We start from the raw sequence: 16,915 nt of genomic DNA, 5'->3' as shown, positions 1-16,915 counted from the left end.
TGTCCTTCCTCAAATTTGGAGACCAAAACTGCACACAGTACTCCAGGTATGGTCTCACCAGGGCCCTGTACAGCTGCAGAAGGACCTCTTTGCTCTTATACTCAATTTCCCTTGGAGAAGTTACTTAATAATAAATGAAACTTCCTAGTCTTGTGACTTTGGTATAGTTACTCATTAGTGTCTATGTAGACCAATTAAAGTCTTGTAGCACATCAAGAATATTTGAGGTGCAAAATTTTAATGTAGTTATTAAAAATCTAAAATTATCTGATTTTTCTTTAATCATACTAATTTCTTCTCTATCATTGTTCCATAAAGTGATCGTAAAAACTAGATCCGCAGATAAGAATAAAAGTAATTTCATGTAGTGCAGCAAACCATTAGATTGATGACCCAGATTTTGCCTACCATTCTTTTTCAATGCAATCATCTCAAAAATCCTAGGAAGTGATTGATATAATCCATTTCATTTTTTGATCAGCTTTACTTTATGAATGATGTTCTGATCCAGAGTTCCAGAAAGCTATTGCTTTATTTTCACTTGCAATATGTATCTTGATTGATCTCAGTACCTTTCTTGACTCTGCTGCTATGTTCATTCTGAACAACATTCAGTGCTAGATGAAGAGAATTTCCACCAGCTAACTTTTGGGAATGCTGAAGCAGTCATCTTTGGATTATGTCATCTATGACTCCAGCCCTCCCTTTGGAGATGGTCTGAAAGCGAATAAGGCTTCTGAAACTGAACAACACTGTTCAGACCTACAGTGTGATATTTGATCCTGAATTGTTTTTCTGTATCATTTACATATGGAGAAATGCTGTCTGATTCTATCCATATATTTGCTGCTGAAACTTGCACCAAAATCATTTTACCTCCAAACTTGACTACTACCAATTGGCTTCCCTCATGCTCTCCTTGATAAAATTGTAGGCTCACAAAATTCTCTTGCCCATTTCCTAGCAATTTTTTCCCCGGTTGCTAAACTTTGCTGGCTTCTAGATTAACAATAGATTCACCCTTCTATCTCTATAATCTTTCCCAGTGCTATTACCCTCCAAGATAACTGTGCTACTTCAATGTTGGATTTTTGGTCACCCCTCAACTTAATCATTCAATCATGAGCAGTTTCATTTTCAATGTATGAGTCCATAACTCAGGATAGATTGGGTAAATTCTCTGTCCTGCAGGTGATGGAGGCCAGTTAATATCAGATAAATTTTGAAAGATCGTGGAATTGAACTTTAGTGGAAACCTACACCAGAGATAAGTTGAGGCCAGTATAGATCAGCCATAACCATACTGAATATACTGAATGGCATGGCAAGCTTGAGGGGCATGGTGGCCTAATTTCTTGAGTTCTTATGGTCTTCCTCTGTAAGCCTCCCTAATCTATTTCTTATTCTTTATATGATACTCCATAAAGCTAGAACCAATTTTTGAGTTTCCTCTTTACTGATCTTTTAGAACGTAAAATGGAACTTATTTGTAACCCTCCTTCTGCGAATTATTTCAAACAACTTAACTTCATTCCTCAAAATGAACTAAGTGAGCAGCCCTGAAATATTCTAATGTGCATTGACATCAAAATTTGTTTTAAAACATTTTCATAAAGATACAGGATGTTTAACCACAATGAATATCAGTTGGTGTTTTAAAGTTATACTTAGTGAAACTACCAAGCTAAAGAAAGAGGATTATTTTTCCCCCATTAGAAAAGGGGAAGCTTTTAAATGTGTTTTTGTTGATGGAGTATCAGAAAACATTTAGTTCACTTCAAACCAAAGGGAATTCTGTAGTCACGACCAGCCATTGCCAACCTCCTGTCATGCATCACCTTGCTCCTGCATTACCACTCTCCATGCACCTACAGATGGATAAATGTGAAAATAGTGTGTGCACTTAAATCTAGCTTAACTGAAAAGAAATACTGTTTACGGGATTGAATAATATTATTGAATTTAAGTTCATATCATTTCTGGCTTAACCTGTTTCAGTCCCATTTACCATTTCCATATTTTATACAATCTTATTTTTTTGTCGACTGAAAGTGCCATCATGGAAGTCCATTTGAGAAGGATTCAGATGAACGGAAATTTGAATGAATTGTTTGCAATGGGATATTCATGCAAACCTAGTGGTAGAGTAATTAAAATTATAATAATGTCTCAATATAAAATGGAGTGAAATCACTGGACATCGAAATACTTACACAGGAAGTACTGTTAAATGTTTAAAGTTGTGTTCTGTGTAAGCCTAAAATACACAAATTATGATATATGACGTTTAGTGCATGACCTTAATATTCTTACTGTTGGGCATTTGAGGGACTAAGTTAATGACACTAAAGAATACAGTCATTTTGTGCTGTCACAATATTTCAAGCTGTAACCTTTCGTTGTCACATATATATTGAAAGACGTCAATTTTTGTAGGTATCCTCTGATGTGGTGTGTCAGCAAGTTACCAAGTGGTTTCCTGTTTGTCAAGCATCTAGGATGGTGTCTGATAGATCACTAATATTGAAGACATATGGTGCATTGCCATTTTCTTAGGCTTGCCCAATCTTGGAAATATAAGATGTAACTTTTCATTTCCCTTTCTGAGTAAATTTAAATGATAAAATTAAGCATCTTCACTGACTAAAATTCTTGTTAATTACATTCTTTATTTATACCTTTATTTTCATCTGTTAATTTTGTTCTAGTTTGTTATTTCAATCCTTTTCAACCATTCCTTTACTCTGTCATCTTGGCAATTTAGTAATGCTGAGTAGATATAGACACACTACATGTGAAAAACAGTATACGGGCATCTTACTAGATTCTATTTGAAAATATGGTAAAAGCTAGGAGAGGTGGAACTTTCAGGATGCCATGCAATGGTGTGAAAAAAATATTTCATAGCTTGGCAGATATTTTAATTGTGTAAGATTGGATGCAAGGACTAACTTTTCAAAAGCCTTTAAGTATGAAACATCTTTTTATACACAATGTAGTACAATTTTAATTTTTTCATGCATGTCCTTGGAAGATGATGCAATTGTCAGTATCCAATGCGTGCTTTATCTTCAGAAAGTAGAGAATATTTTGCATTGCACATTCATTGCAACTTTTTGATCCTTTTATGACCTAATTTGCAATGTTTATAATGACCAGCAGACAACAGAGTGGTCACATTTGTGGTTTGTGGTTTAAAGAGCAACAATAATGGGCAATGTGATTTAAAATGACTTCTTTAAATATTTTGTTCCAGTAATCAAACGTGGGGAAGGGCAAATTATGAGGCTATAAGGCTAGAACTTGCGGGTGTGAATTGGGATGATGTTTTTGTAGGGAAATGTACTATGGACATGTGGCTGATGTTTAGAGATCTCTTGCAGGATGTTAGGGATAAATTTGTCCCAGTAAGGAAGATAAAGAATGGTAGGGTGAAGGAACCATGGGTGACAAGTGAGGTGGAAAATCTAGTCAGGTGGAAGAAGGCAGCATACATGAGGTTTAGGAAGTAAGGATCAGATGGGTCTATTGAGGAATATAGGGAAGCAAGAAAGGAGCTTAAGAAGGGGCTCAGAAGAGCAAGAAGGGGGCATGAGAAGGCCTTGGCGAGTAGGGTAAAGGAAAACCCCAAGGCATTTTTCAATTATGTGAAGAACAAAAGGGTGACAGGAGTGAAGGTAGGACCGATTAGAGATAAAGGTGGGAAGATGTGCCTGGAGGCTGTGGAAGTGAGCAAGGTCCTCAATGAATACTTCTCTTCGGTATTCACCAGTAAGAGGGAACTTGGTGATGGTGAGGACAATATGAGTGAGGTTGATGTTCTGGAGCATGTTGATATTGAGGGAGAGGAGGTGATGGAGTTGTTAAAATACATTAGGACGGATAAGTCCCCGGGACCTTACGGAATATTCCCCAGGCTGCTCCATGAGGCGAGGGAAGAGATTGCTGAGCTTCTGGCCAGGATCTTTATGTCCTCGTTGTCCATGGGAATGGTACCGGAGGATTGGAAGAAGGTGAATCTTGTCCCCTTGTTCAAAAAAGGTAGTAGGGATAGTCTGGGTAATTATAGACCAGTGAGCCTTACGTCTGTGGTGGGAAAGCTCTTGGAAAAGATTCTTAGAGATGGGATCTATGGGCATTTAGAGAATCATGGTCTGATCGGGGGCAGTCAGCATGGCTTTGTAAAGGGCAGATCGTGTCTAACAAGCCTGATAGAGTTCTTTGAGGAGGTGACCAGGCATATAGATGAGGGTAGTGCAGTGGATGTGATCTATATGGATTTTAGTAAGGCATTTGACAAGGTTCCACATGGTAGGCTTATTCAGAAAGTTAGAAGGCATGGGATCCAGGGAAGTTTGGCCAGACGGATTCAGAATTGGCTTGCCTGCAGAAGGCAGAGGGTGGTGGTAGAGGGAGTACATTCAGGTTGGAGGATTATGACTAGTGATGTCCCACAAGGATCTGTTTTGGGACCTCTACTTTTCGTGATTTTTATTAACGACCTGGATGTGGGGGTAGAAGGGTGGGTTGGCAAGTTTGCAGATGACACAAAGGTTGGTGTTGTTGTAGATAGTGTAGAGGATTGTCAAAGATTACAGAGAGACATCGATAGGATGCAGAAGTGGACTGAGAAGTGGCAGCTGGAGTTCAACCCAGAGAAATGTGAGGAGGTACACTTTGGAAGGACAAACTCCAAGGCAGAGTACAAAATAAATGGCAGGATACTTGGTAGTGTGGAGGAGCAGAGGGATCTCGGGGTACATGTCCACAGATCCCTGAAAGTTGCCTCACAGGTAGATGGGGTAGTTAAGAAAGCTTATGGAGTGTTAGCTTTCATAAGTCGAGGGATAGAGTTTAAGAGTCGCGATGTAATGATGCAGCTCTATAAAACTCTGGTGAGACCACACGTGGAGTACTGTGTCCAGTTCTGGTCACCTCACTATAGGAAGGATGTGGAAGCATTGGAAAGAGTACAGAGGAGATTTACCAGGATGCTGCCTGGTTTAGAAAGTATGCATTATGATCAGAGATTAAGGGAGCTGGTGCTTTTCTCTTTGGAGAGGAGGAGGATGAGAGGAGACATGATAGAGGTATACAAGATATTAAGAGGAATAGATAGAGTGGATCGCCAGCGCCTCTTCCCCAGGGCACCACTGCTCAATACAAGAGGACATGGCTTTAAGGTAAGGGGTGGGAAGTTCAAGGGGGATATTAGAGGAAGGTTTTTTACTCGGAGAGTGGTTGGTGCGTGGAATGCACTGCCTGAGTCAATGGTGGAGGCAGATACACTCATGAAGTTTAAGAGACTACTAGACAAGAATATGGAGGAATTTAAGGTGGGAGGGGTTATATGGGAGGCAGGGTTTGAGGGTCGGCACAACATTGTGGGCCAAAAGGCCTGTAATGTGCTGTACTATTCTATGTTCTATGTTCTTCCAAACCTTTTGGCTTCCTGGATTATAATGGAGTATGTGATATTTTGATGTTTCAGTATGATCAACTACTAGATTATTACTCGAATTTATTTGTAAGGGAGGTTTAAGCATGTTGCTTTGTGGCTTCATCGAGAATTTTTTAGAAAGCATGCAAGCCATGTAAACTACCTTGAAACAGGTACAGGGAGAATGTACAGGTGTCCCCCGATTTTCGAATGTTCACTTTACGAAACCTCGCTTTAAAAGTCTCGAAAGACCTATGTCAGTTACCTGTTTTGGCTATCAGAAGGTGTTTTCACTGTTAGGGAAAAAGGCAGCACGCGATAAAAAGCAGTGCAAGATAAAAGGCATCGCGCGATAAAAGGCAGCACGCAACCCGAGCAGCCAAGCCCCTCCCCCGGAACTGCATTCTCGCCGGCATTGCTTAAACATGTGCCTGTGAGCAGCCGTTAGCAAGATGAGTTCTAAGGTATCGGAAAAGCCTGAAAGAGCTCGTAAGGGTGTAACACTTAGTGTAAAACTAGACATAATTAAGCATTTTGATTGTGGTAAACGAAGTAAGGACAAAGTGAGCACAAGGAAATCTGCAGATGCTGGAATTTCAAGCAACACACACAAAAGTTGCTGGTGAACGCAGCAGGCCAGGCAGCATCTGTAGGAAGAGGTACAGTCGACGTTTCGGGCCGAGACCCTTCGTCAGGACTAACTGAAAGAAGAGCTAGTAAGAGATTTGAAAGTGGGAGGGGGAGGGGGAGATCCAAAATGATAGGAGAAGACAGGAGAGGGAGGGATGGAGCCAAGAGCTGGACAGTTGATTGGCAAAAGGGATATGAGAAGATCATGGGACAGGAGGCCTAGGGAGAAAGAAAAGGAGGGAGGGGAACCCAGAGGATGGGCAAGGTGTGTAGTCAGAGGGACAGAGGGAGAAAAAGGAGAGAGAGAGAGAAAAAAAGAATGTGTGTATATAAATAAATAACAGATGGGGTACGAGGGGGAGGTGGGGCATTAGCGGAAGTTTGAGAAGTCAATGTTCGTGCCATCAGGTTGGAGGCTACCCAGACGGAATATAAGGTGTTGTTCCTCCAACCTGAGTGTGGCTTCATCTTTACAGTAGAGGAGGCCGTGGATAGACATATCAGAATGGGAATGGAACGTGGAATTAAAATGTGTGGCCACTGGGAGATCCTGCTTTCCCTGGCAGACAGTGCGTAGGTGTTCAGCGAAACGATCTCCCAGTCTGCATCAGGTGTCGCCAATATATAGAAGGCCACATCGGGAGCACCGGACGCAGTATATCACCCCAGCCGCTTCACAGGTGAAGTGTCGCCTCACCTGGAAGGACTGTCTGGGGCCCTGAATGGTGGTAAGGGAGGAAGTGTGATACCCCAGTGTCCCACCACCCCAACCCCCAGGTCGCGGACCGATACGTCGCCGCAGAAAATGCAGCGGTAGCCAGGATGCACCCAGCACATCTTTAAGAAAAAAGCTGAACTAAACAAGCTAATTAATTAGGTGCCACCCAGCACGTAAATAATTAGCTTGTTTATTTCGGCTTTTTTCTTAAAGATGTGCTGGGCGCCTCCCGGCCAGTGCTGTACCACTGCATGCTTCACGGATCGGTATCGGTCCGCGGCCTGGAGGGTGGGGACCACTGCACCACCCCAACCTCCGATGACTCAGCCTAATACACCATCATCAGTGCGCTCGGCGCTGTCTTCCCAATTCCGGTAAGTGATACTACACTGTATATACATTATTTCTACTTTATATAGGCTGTGTATTTTTATGCGTTATTTGGTATGATTTGGCAGCTTCATAGCTTAAAGGTTATTGGAGAGAGTGTTTCTGCCGAGACCGCTTGTGTGAGATTTGCGCTACGGAGAACAGTGCGGCAACGATTGTAGAGAAGTATTTCTACTTTATATAGGCTGTGTATTTATCACATCATTTCTGCTTTTACTATGTGTTACTGTTATTTTAGGTTTTATGTGTTATTTGGCATGATTTAGTAAGTTATTTTTGGGTCTGCAAACTCTCACAAATTTTTCCCATATAAATAAATGGTAATTGCTTCTTCGCTTTACGACATTCCGGCTTACAAACCGTTTCTTAGGAACACTCTACCTTCGGATGGCGGGGGAAACCTGTACATGTGACAAGATTAGTAATGTCATGATTTGTTTTATTAGATTCTGTTGAAAAATTACAATTCCAAATGTCAGAAATTTGATATAAGTACAGAAAATGCTGAAAGCCCTCAGCAGGTTGGACCACATCTGTGAAAGGGAAGCAGATCTAACATTTGGGTCTGGTTCATCAGAATTTGGAAATATTTAAATATTGCTCTTTGATTGCATATAAGTATAAATGGAATTCAATCCACAAATATGAAGAAATGTTCTTAAAGTCAGCAAATAAAGCAAGGGAATATATAATCAGTAATATGTTAATAAAGAATGTAGAGGGACAAGAAAGCTGAAAGCTGAGTACAGGTGTTCCCCGCTTTTCGAACGTTCGCTTTATGAAACCTCACTGTTACGAAAGACCTACATTAATACACTGTTTTCGCTAACAGAAGGTGTTTTCACTGTTACGAAAAAATCAGTGCACGCCCCGAGCAGCCGCTGTCCCCCGGATTTAGAACTGCAAAATCGCCGGCATTGCTTAAACACGTGCCTGTGAGCATCCATTTGCAAGATGAGTTCTAAGGTATCGGAAAAGCCTGAAAGAACTCGTAAGGGTGTTACACTTAGCGTAAAACTAGATATAATTAAGTGTTTTGATAGTGGTGAACGAAGTAAGGACTAAGTGAATTTGGCTTGTGGAAGCTGAAGAAGATGATGTTGAAGAGGTTTTGGCATCCTATGACCAAGAACTGATAGATGATGAGCTGATGCAATTGGAAGAGGAAAGGATAACAATTGAAACCGATTGAGTAATGATAAAGTACGACTTTAATTTTGAAAGGGTACGTAAGTTTAGGGGATACTTGCAGGATGGTTTGAGTGCTTACAAAGAACTGTATGACAGAAAAACTTGCAAGGCTCAGCAGTCAAGCAAGCCTTCCACATCAGCCACAGCAGACGACGAACCTCGACCTTTGACATCGAGGTGGGCAGAAATAGGAGAAGATGAGCTGCCTGCTCTAATGGAAACAGATGACGATGAGATGACACCCCAGTGTCCCACGACCCCAGCACCCAAGCCGCAGACAGATACCAATTCGCGGAGAATGCAGCAGTAGCCGGGAGACAGACAGCACATCTTTAAGAAAAAAGCCAAAATAAACATGCTAATTAATTACGTGCCGGGTGGCACCTAATTAATTAGCTTGTTTATTTCGGCTTTTTTCTTAAAGATGTACTGTGTGCCTCCCGGCTACCGCTGCATGCTTCGTGGCAATGTATCGGGTCGCTGCCCAGAGGGTGGGGGCCACTGCACCACACCAACCTCCGACTGAGCCTAACACACCATCATCAGTGTGCTCGACGCTGTCCCAATTCTGGTAAGTGATACTACACTGTATATACATTATTTCTACTTTATATAGGCTGTGTATTTTTACGTGTTATTTGGTGTGATTTGGCAGCTTCATAGCTTAAAGGTTACTGGAGAGCGCTTGCGCCGTGTTTTTGTCGACGGCGCTTGGGTGAGATTTTCGCTACGGAGAACAGTTCAGGCAATGATTGTGGAATAGTATTTCTACTTTATATAAGCTGTGTATTTATCATATCATTCCCGCTTTTACTATATGTTACTGTTATTTTAGGTTTTATGTGTTATTTGGCATGATTTGGTAGGTTATTTTTGGGTCTGCGAACGCTCACAAAATTTTCCCATATAAATAGTAATTGCTTCTTCGCTTTACGACATTCCGGCTTACGAACCATTTCATAGGAACGCTCTACCTTCGGATGGCGGGGGAAACCTGTATATCCCCACAGCTCCTTTTGGGTAGCAGTTGAAATGATTAAGGCACACAGTAAAGGTGTCTATATCAGTTGAGACTTGGAAAGCAAAATAAATGGTACAAAATTGTATAAATTTCTGGCCATGCATCTCTGGAAAGATGTGATAGTAGAAGGTGGCAAGGAAAATTGAGGATTGACTTTAATTATGAAAAGAAATGTTCTGCTAGGCTGGTTGTTTTGGACTTGTAGGAGATTGGTGAAAGAAAGGGTATAGGTGTGTGAAAGAAAGGACATACGTCTCTTAACAGAAATGATTAGACTTAGGTTAATTGGTAGAAGAGCTAGAATGGATGGAAAAAGTGAAGTAGTAGGAGCCTGGAAATGGACACCTGAAAGTGTGGAGGGAGAAACTCATCATCGCATCTGAAGAAAGTACTTGGCTAAGCCCTGAAAGTTGGGAAATACTAATTTGCTTCTTTTACACGGACTCAATTGTCAAATTGCCTTGTTTTCATGTAGTGAGTTTCTGTAATTCTGTAAAATATAACGAAATGTTAGAAATTCCTTTGGATTGGTAAACTCCAGAACAACAAAATATAGTTCGTGTAGCAAAAGTTAAGCTGAATAAGGATTTGCATTTAAATGTGTAATGTGTGATGTTCAGTATGCTAACCCTTTTCAATTTTAAATGTATGATTTCCTTCTAAAGATGTTATGGCTACGTCCACACTATGCCGGATAATTTTGAAAATGAAGCTTTTTCTCTTTGTTTTGACCCTCCGTCCACACTGAACCTGCGTTTTCATCCCCCGAAAACGGAGATTTTTGAAAACAGTCTCCAGAGTGTGTAAATTTGAAAACGATTGGTTCGCGTTGTAGTGTAGACAGGGTAAATGGAGAGATTTAAAAATGTTGTCATGACAACACTACAACAACAATGCTTTTTCTGCTTCTGCTTGGGACTGCGCAAGCACTGCCGGACGGCTGTTCTTGTTTCTTGGTTCTTGATCCTCCAAAATATTCCGCATGGAATTTAAACTGGAGGTGGCTTTCAAGCTGGTCCCCTCGGTTTCTCTGTTTGCATCCTCTGTTCTTCTGCCCATATCCTCTGGTCTCCCAGTCTGCGGTGGTCGTACCCCGGGGTCTCCAGGCCGGCACTATCGCTGACTGACCACCGCTGTTATAACGCGCAGTCGGTGTGAACAGCGTGAGAGTTAAATTGTAAAGTGAGCTTTTTTGACTAGATCCCCTAAATTGATTTGATTGAGTCTATCTTTAAAAATATTAATGTCAGAAATACTGTGCAGGTCTGGCGGCAGAAGATTCCACTCGCTTGTTGATCTTGGGTGGAGGACAGCTTCATGCGTGTGTTGTTTACTTTATTGTCTACGTTAATAGTTTGTTTGGAATTAAACAACCCTACTGCTTTGCTGACTTTGTAGTCATTTGTAACTCGCAGAAACAGCTCGACCTCATTGTCTGTCTAAACGGAGAAGTCCGGTCTGATTTTTCCAGCGGAGGTTTTCTTTGTATTCCTCGAAGACATTATTGAAAACTTTCTTTCACTGTTGTTGTTGGTACTCTAGCACAACGCTGCCGTGGAAACGTAAATATTATACCGTTTCCTCTTCGCTTGTTTTCTGTAGATGTGTCTGTGTATGCCCAGTAGAAGTAGATCCGTCCAAATATTCTTTTTGGTGTGGACAGAGATACTTTGAAGAACGCGTATTGTGGACGCCTGTCGTTTTTACTCAAAACTGGAGTTTTCAAAATTATCCGGCGTAGTGCGGACGTAGCCTATGTTTAGCATAGCATCTAAACATGCAATCAAGATGCCTGATGGGTGTCCTCAAGATCAATTCATATAGTCCTTGTAAAGGTTACTAAGGTTATTCTTAAACTACAGGTCTTTGACTATGCCTAAAGTCTCTAAGTTATGAATTACAATGGTTTATTCAGAAGTTGCCTTTGGAAATCAATGTAAAATTATTGTACAAGTTAACAGTGTCAATTACAGCTTTATAAAAATATATGCCAATCTTGTTGTATTGCAATTGGCAACTACTAAACAAGGATGTGGGAGCGTAATACTTGGGGCAGTGAACCACAATTTTGTTATGTTTTTTCACAACCTATGTGCTTGAAAGTTCCTTTGTGTTAATTTGTGTAATAAAGCAAATTAAACTCTGGCCATTTTTTTCATTATTTTGCATTTTTTACTGAATAGTTCTTTGATTCTGTGCATTTTTCATTTGGAGTAGGAAATGTCTTGGAAAAGGTAACAGAGATGAGGTATTCTGTAAATCTGGCTTCTTACGCATTCCCCATCTTGATCAGTCTCACGTTAATGGCCATATTGTCTGTATCCTGGGCCCAAGGGCTCTGGAATCCCCTTCAATGTTATCCATCTGTTCTTCCTTTAAGATGGTTCTTTAAAATTATCCCTCTGAACAAAATTGATTAGCTATCTTTGTATACCCCAGTGGAACTGGTTATCATATTTATTTGATAAAGCTCATTTTCGCTACCGTAGATTATTCTGATTTGTTGAAAGCTCTATTTAAACCCATGGCTTGGTTTTGTTTAATATGACCTTTTGGCCCTCAAATACCATTATTTCTAGCTAATGTTATGAAAAATTATAAATGCTAATTTTAAATGATTATGAAGTTAAAAAAAATGGGAAGGCCATTCTCTGTCATTGCCAGAATTGATTTATTTTGAATTAATTGTTGATTTGTTTTTAATAGTTTTTTTTTGTGCTTGAATAAAGGCATATTTGGTATGAGCAAAGTTATTTTATTCCCGGGATAAATGGACGGTAAGTCTGAAAAAAGGCAGGCTACATTAATAATAGTGATGTTTGCTCTGTATTTGATGCACATTACTGTGATTTTTAAAACAGAAATATTGAAGAATAGTTACAGGATTTTCCTTCTTTCAGGACCGTTGTACCCTGGAAAGTCTTTAGACAGTGCCTTCATGAAGTTCATTCTATCAGCTCTGGTTTGGAAGCCATGGCTCTAAAGTCTACAATTGATTTAACTTGTAACGATTACATTTCAATCTTTGAATTTGATATCTTTACCAGGCTATTTCAGGTAAGTTAATGACTATTAAAATAAATTTGTTAATTAATACATTTCTGTGTTTTAATTTGCCATTTCACCTGCTCTGCTAATTTAATTTATTCCATATGTTAAAAGTATATTATTTTGAGTAGTTCTAGCTAGTCTAAGCTTTTCAAAGAAGATCAAACTAAGCTGTGTTATGAACAAGCTGTAATTTCTAATAGGCTAAATAAAATCTAAGTAGTTATAGATTTTTTTTCAATTGTTGCTTGGCTAGAATGAATATTTTAAAACTGGGGTTGGTTGAGGGTGGCAAGATCATAGGCGTTGGATGAAGATTGTAGATGTGTACAAATTTATTATGCAAGTCCTTTGAGTTGGGAGTCTTGTTAACTGTTTTCCTGCAACTTGGAACTCAGTGACAGTAGCTGGTATCTTAAGTATGTGTTAGCTAAAATCCATTGGACTAGAAGATTGTTACAGTTTCTTCTAGTTTTGCACATTTGTAAGGAATTTCTGAAAACGGAGCTATTGGGGTGCTCAGAAAGAAAAGATTTTGGTAGCTTTGGCATAGAATGGCATTTGGATTGACAAACTTGTTTGCCACATTTTCAAAATAGTTCTTGAGTTCAGAGAGCACATGGGGTATAAACTAATGTTCCTGGCAGAAGAAAGAGTTAGTGTGTGCACTTGTGTATACGTATGTGTACCTTTTGGGGGTGCGTGGAAGGTGGAACTAAAGGACTATTGGACTAAAGGTTGGACCTGACACAGGGAGAATCATTCCCCTCTTTGGAAGGGACTTGGTATTTGATTTTTAGGTAGGTTTATTACAAGTTGTAAGATCTGTATAAATAAGTTAATTCCAAGAGCAGTGTATTTCAAGCTAAAAAAAAGTCTTTCAACATTTCTTGATTACAAATTCTAACTAGCTTTTTAATCATTAACAAAATTCCTTACAGTACTTTTCACATTTTTATTTGAGATGATGTATTTGAAGCCAGAGAAGTTATTTCAGAAAAGATTGAGCCCTTTGGAATATTGCAAATATAACTTGCAAATAAATATTATCTGACGTTAACGCTGTGGTCCATTCAAGAGTAACTTCCTGTGCAGTACAGGTATGAAGGTGATGAAACACAGTATCAGTTGATACTTAAAAACGCAAACACAAGAAAATCTGCAGATGCTGGAAATAAAGCAACACACACAAAAAATGCTGGTGAACGCAGCAGGCCAAGCAACATCTCTAGGAAGAGGTACAGTCGACGTTTTGGGCCGAGACCCTTCGTCAGGACTAACTGAAAGAAGAGATAGTAAGAGATTTGAAAGTGGGAGGGGGAGGGGGAGATTCGAAACAATAGGAGAAGACAGGAGGGGGAGGGATGGAGCTAAGAGCTGGAAAGTTGATTGGCAAAAGGGATACGAAGCTGGAGAAAGGAGAGGACCATGGGACGGGAGGCCTAGGAGGTCTCTGAGAAGTCAATGTTCATGCCATCAGGTTGGAGGCCAGTCTCCAACCTGATGGCATGAATATTGACTTCTCTAACTTCCGTTAATGGCCCACCTCCCCTTCGTACATCATCCCTTTTTTTTTCTATTCCCTTTTTTCTCTCTTTTTTCTCCCTCTGTCCCTCCCACTCTTTAACTCCTTGCCCATCCTCTGGGCTTCCCCCGCCCTCCCCCTTTCTTTCTCCCTGGCCTCCCGTCCCATGATCCTCTCCCTTCTCCAGCTTCATATCCCTTTTGCCAATCAACTTTCCAGCTCTTAGCTCCATCCCTCCCCCTCCTGTCTTCTCCTAGCATTTCGGATCTGCCCCTCCGCCTCCCACTTTCAAATCTTTTACTATCTCTACTTTCAGTTAGTCCTGACGAAGGGTCTCGGCCCGAAGCATCGACTCTACCTCTTGCTATAGATGCTGCCTGGCCTGCTGCGTTCACCATCATCTTTTGTGTGTGTTGCATCAGTTGATATTTCAACAGTTGGACTTTTGGAAATCCTCCATCCATAACCTGAACTCAGTTCTTGAGTGACGTGTATAATGTAGTTCCGCATGTTGTACCGGAGGAAAAAAGGATCCCATTTTATACAGTAACACAAATATTTCCAATTAAAGCAGTAAAATAAATTGCCATAATATAGGTGTGTGTTCTCTGTTTTACCCACCAGAGTAAGTTAAAGGTAATTGATGATGTTGTTTATGGCATATATTTCTAGTCAGGAGTAAAGTTATTAAGAAAAATCATATGAATGGTGTGGTTATATGAACTACAATAAATGAAGTCTTTAACTTTGAGAAATACTTCAAGTAAAAGTATGTAGCAGGTAGTAAGCGCTGGCATCAGTGCATGTCTTACCTCCTGATGGATGTGAATATTCGAGGACAAATTGCCGAGAGGTTAAAACAAGGCTGTTCCTTAAATATGAATTTCCTACCTGCAGATATTGTGTCATAAATGAGAAGATTAATATTCAAGATATTTATTTGAAAGAAATACAGGTCCTTTCCAGGCTTCACAAGTTCTATTCCTGTCAACAGTTTGTAACCCGGGCAGTTTGCAGGTGCGAATGTCCAACTTGCATACATACAGCCTATACATACAAGCGAGGTGTTGATCGGCAAGTAGAATGAATCTGCTAGCAAATCAAGTTCTCAGGTGACAGAAGGTGCCTGTAGTAGCTGGCAAATCTGTTCCACTTGTCTATGAACACCTCACTTGTACGTATAGGCTATATGCACGTTGGATATTCATAAACTGGAGAGAACCTTAATGGGCCTGGGGAATACAATAAAACCCAAGGGAAGGTTTGGGTGTGATACATTTAAATATATTCAGTTCTGGTCACCTCATTATGAGACAGATATGGAACCTTCAGAAAGGGTACAGAGAAGATTTACCAGAATGCTGCCTGGATTAGAAACCATATCTTTTGAGGAAAGGTTGAGTAAGTTAGAGTTTTGTCTTTGGAGAAACAGAGGATGAAAGGTGACTTGATAGAGGTGTATACAATTATAAGAAGCATAGGTAGAGTAGTCAGCTAGCTCTTTTTTCCCAGGGTGTCATGGCTTATATGAGAGGTGATTGGAGGTAAGTTTAGCAAATATGTCAGAGTAAGGTAGTGCCTGGAATGTACTACCAGGGGTAGTGGTAGAGACTGATACATTAGGGACATTTAAGAAGCTCTTAGATGGGCACGTGGATATAAGTAAATTGGGGGCTTATGGGCTGTGTGGGAGGGAAGATTAGATTGATCGTGGAGTTGTTTATATAGGTTAGCACAGTATCATGGGCTGAAGTACTATGCTGCACTGTTTTATGTTGTGTTTTCTACAGTTGTACTCAAATCATATTTGTATTTCTAATTAACTCTGTTTCTTAAACAGGCATGGGGTACCAGATTAAACAAATACATGAAAAATAATTCTCCAAAGCTTAGTTTAGACCACATTTAAATGAAGAACATAGTTTTAACTGTTGTGTCAAGTGAGTTTTTATCATATGCACATGTGTTATGAAAAATTCACTTGCTGTAGCCTCAGCTGCATAGCATCATATAAACAACATTCACAAGTATTAAACGTAAATTCTACACAATTTTTACAAGAGAAAAGAAGCAGAATTCGAGCCAAAAAAGTCAATTTTAATACAAAGTGATTGGAGTAATCATAGTTTTGCTAAACTGTAATTGTGATTAGGGCTTTGCTGGTTGGTTCAAGGGTGAATGGTTGCAGAGAAGTCTTGAAGTTCTTGAACCTAGGGGTGAGGGACTTCCGCTTTCTGTACATTCTGCCCAATGATAGCCGCAAAGAGATGACATTACTCATTACGCTGTTATTGGAGAAAGCACATTAAAGCCACCAGGAGCTATGACTGGAAAGCCATGGTAAGAGCAGAAAAATAATTTAATTGGCATCTTGCCAATGTAATGGAGCTGGAAGGTGAATAGAAATTTTGAATCTTCAGAGTTTTGAATACCTAAATACAGAAATACTTGTTCCTTGGGTTAAACAAATAGCCACAAGGGGACAGCGGTTCAAAATTATCACTGAAGAACGGGTGTAGAAAAAAAGTATTAAGTTTGGTCAAAAGAAGAGCATTTATCAAAACAGAGTGGTTGAGATCAAGGCCATGTTGCATAATTTGCAAAAAATAATGGATAATAGATCATGCCTGTAATAGAAAGGAATTTGGGATAAAATCAGAGAGTAAGTTTACTTTTCTTTGTTTGCTCAGATTAGCCATTGGCACATATAGTACATGACAGACTGAATGCCAATTTATTTTGTGCTGTAAACTAGCATACTGTTGCTCTGTGGTAGCTGAGCACTAATGTAATTTCAAGAGCTGAGTCGTCACTTGTCTGAAGGTCACATCCTTATTTTTTTATTAATAGACAAATACATGCTGTGAAATTTACAAAATTGTCTTCTGGTTTTAATTAAACAAAGATCCCTATAAAAAATATAACTGCAATTCTTCAGTACAGGTTTTCTTG

General features: G+C 39.9%; 1 protein-coding gene across 7 annotated transcripts in view; it reads left to right on the top strand.

Moving 5' to 3' along the window:
* cblb (Cbl proto-oncogene B, E3 ubiquitin protein ligase) overlaps positions 1–16,915 on the top strand; it is a 180,000-nt gene that overhangs the window by 92,460 nt on the left and 70,625 nt on the right. For 6 of the 7 annotated variants that reach the window (XM_063050588.1, XM_063050587.1, XM_063050586.1 and 3 more), the window contains one exon: positions 12,291–12,447. In XM_063050588.1, coding sequence (XP_062906658.1) covers positions 12,291–12,447 — 157 coding nt within the window. Of the gene's footprint in view, positions 1–10,623; positions 10,953–12,290; positions 12,448–16,915 lie in introns of those variants that run through there. The other variant, XM_063050592.1, reaches the window with a different exon arrangement.

This window comes from Mobula hypostoma, chromosome 6 (genome assembly GCF_963921235.1).
Source record: "Mobula hypostoma chromosome 6, sMobHyp1.1, whole genome shotgun sequence".
NCBI classification, from domain to species: domain Eukaryota; kingdom Metazoa; phylum Chordata; class Chondrichthyes; order Myliobatiformes; family Myliobatidae; genus Mobula; species Mobula hypostoma.
This window is presented reverse-complemented; position numbering and strand designations above follow the sequence as displayed.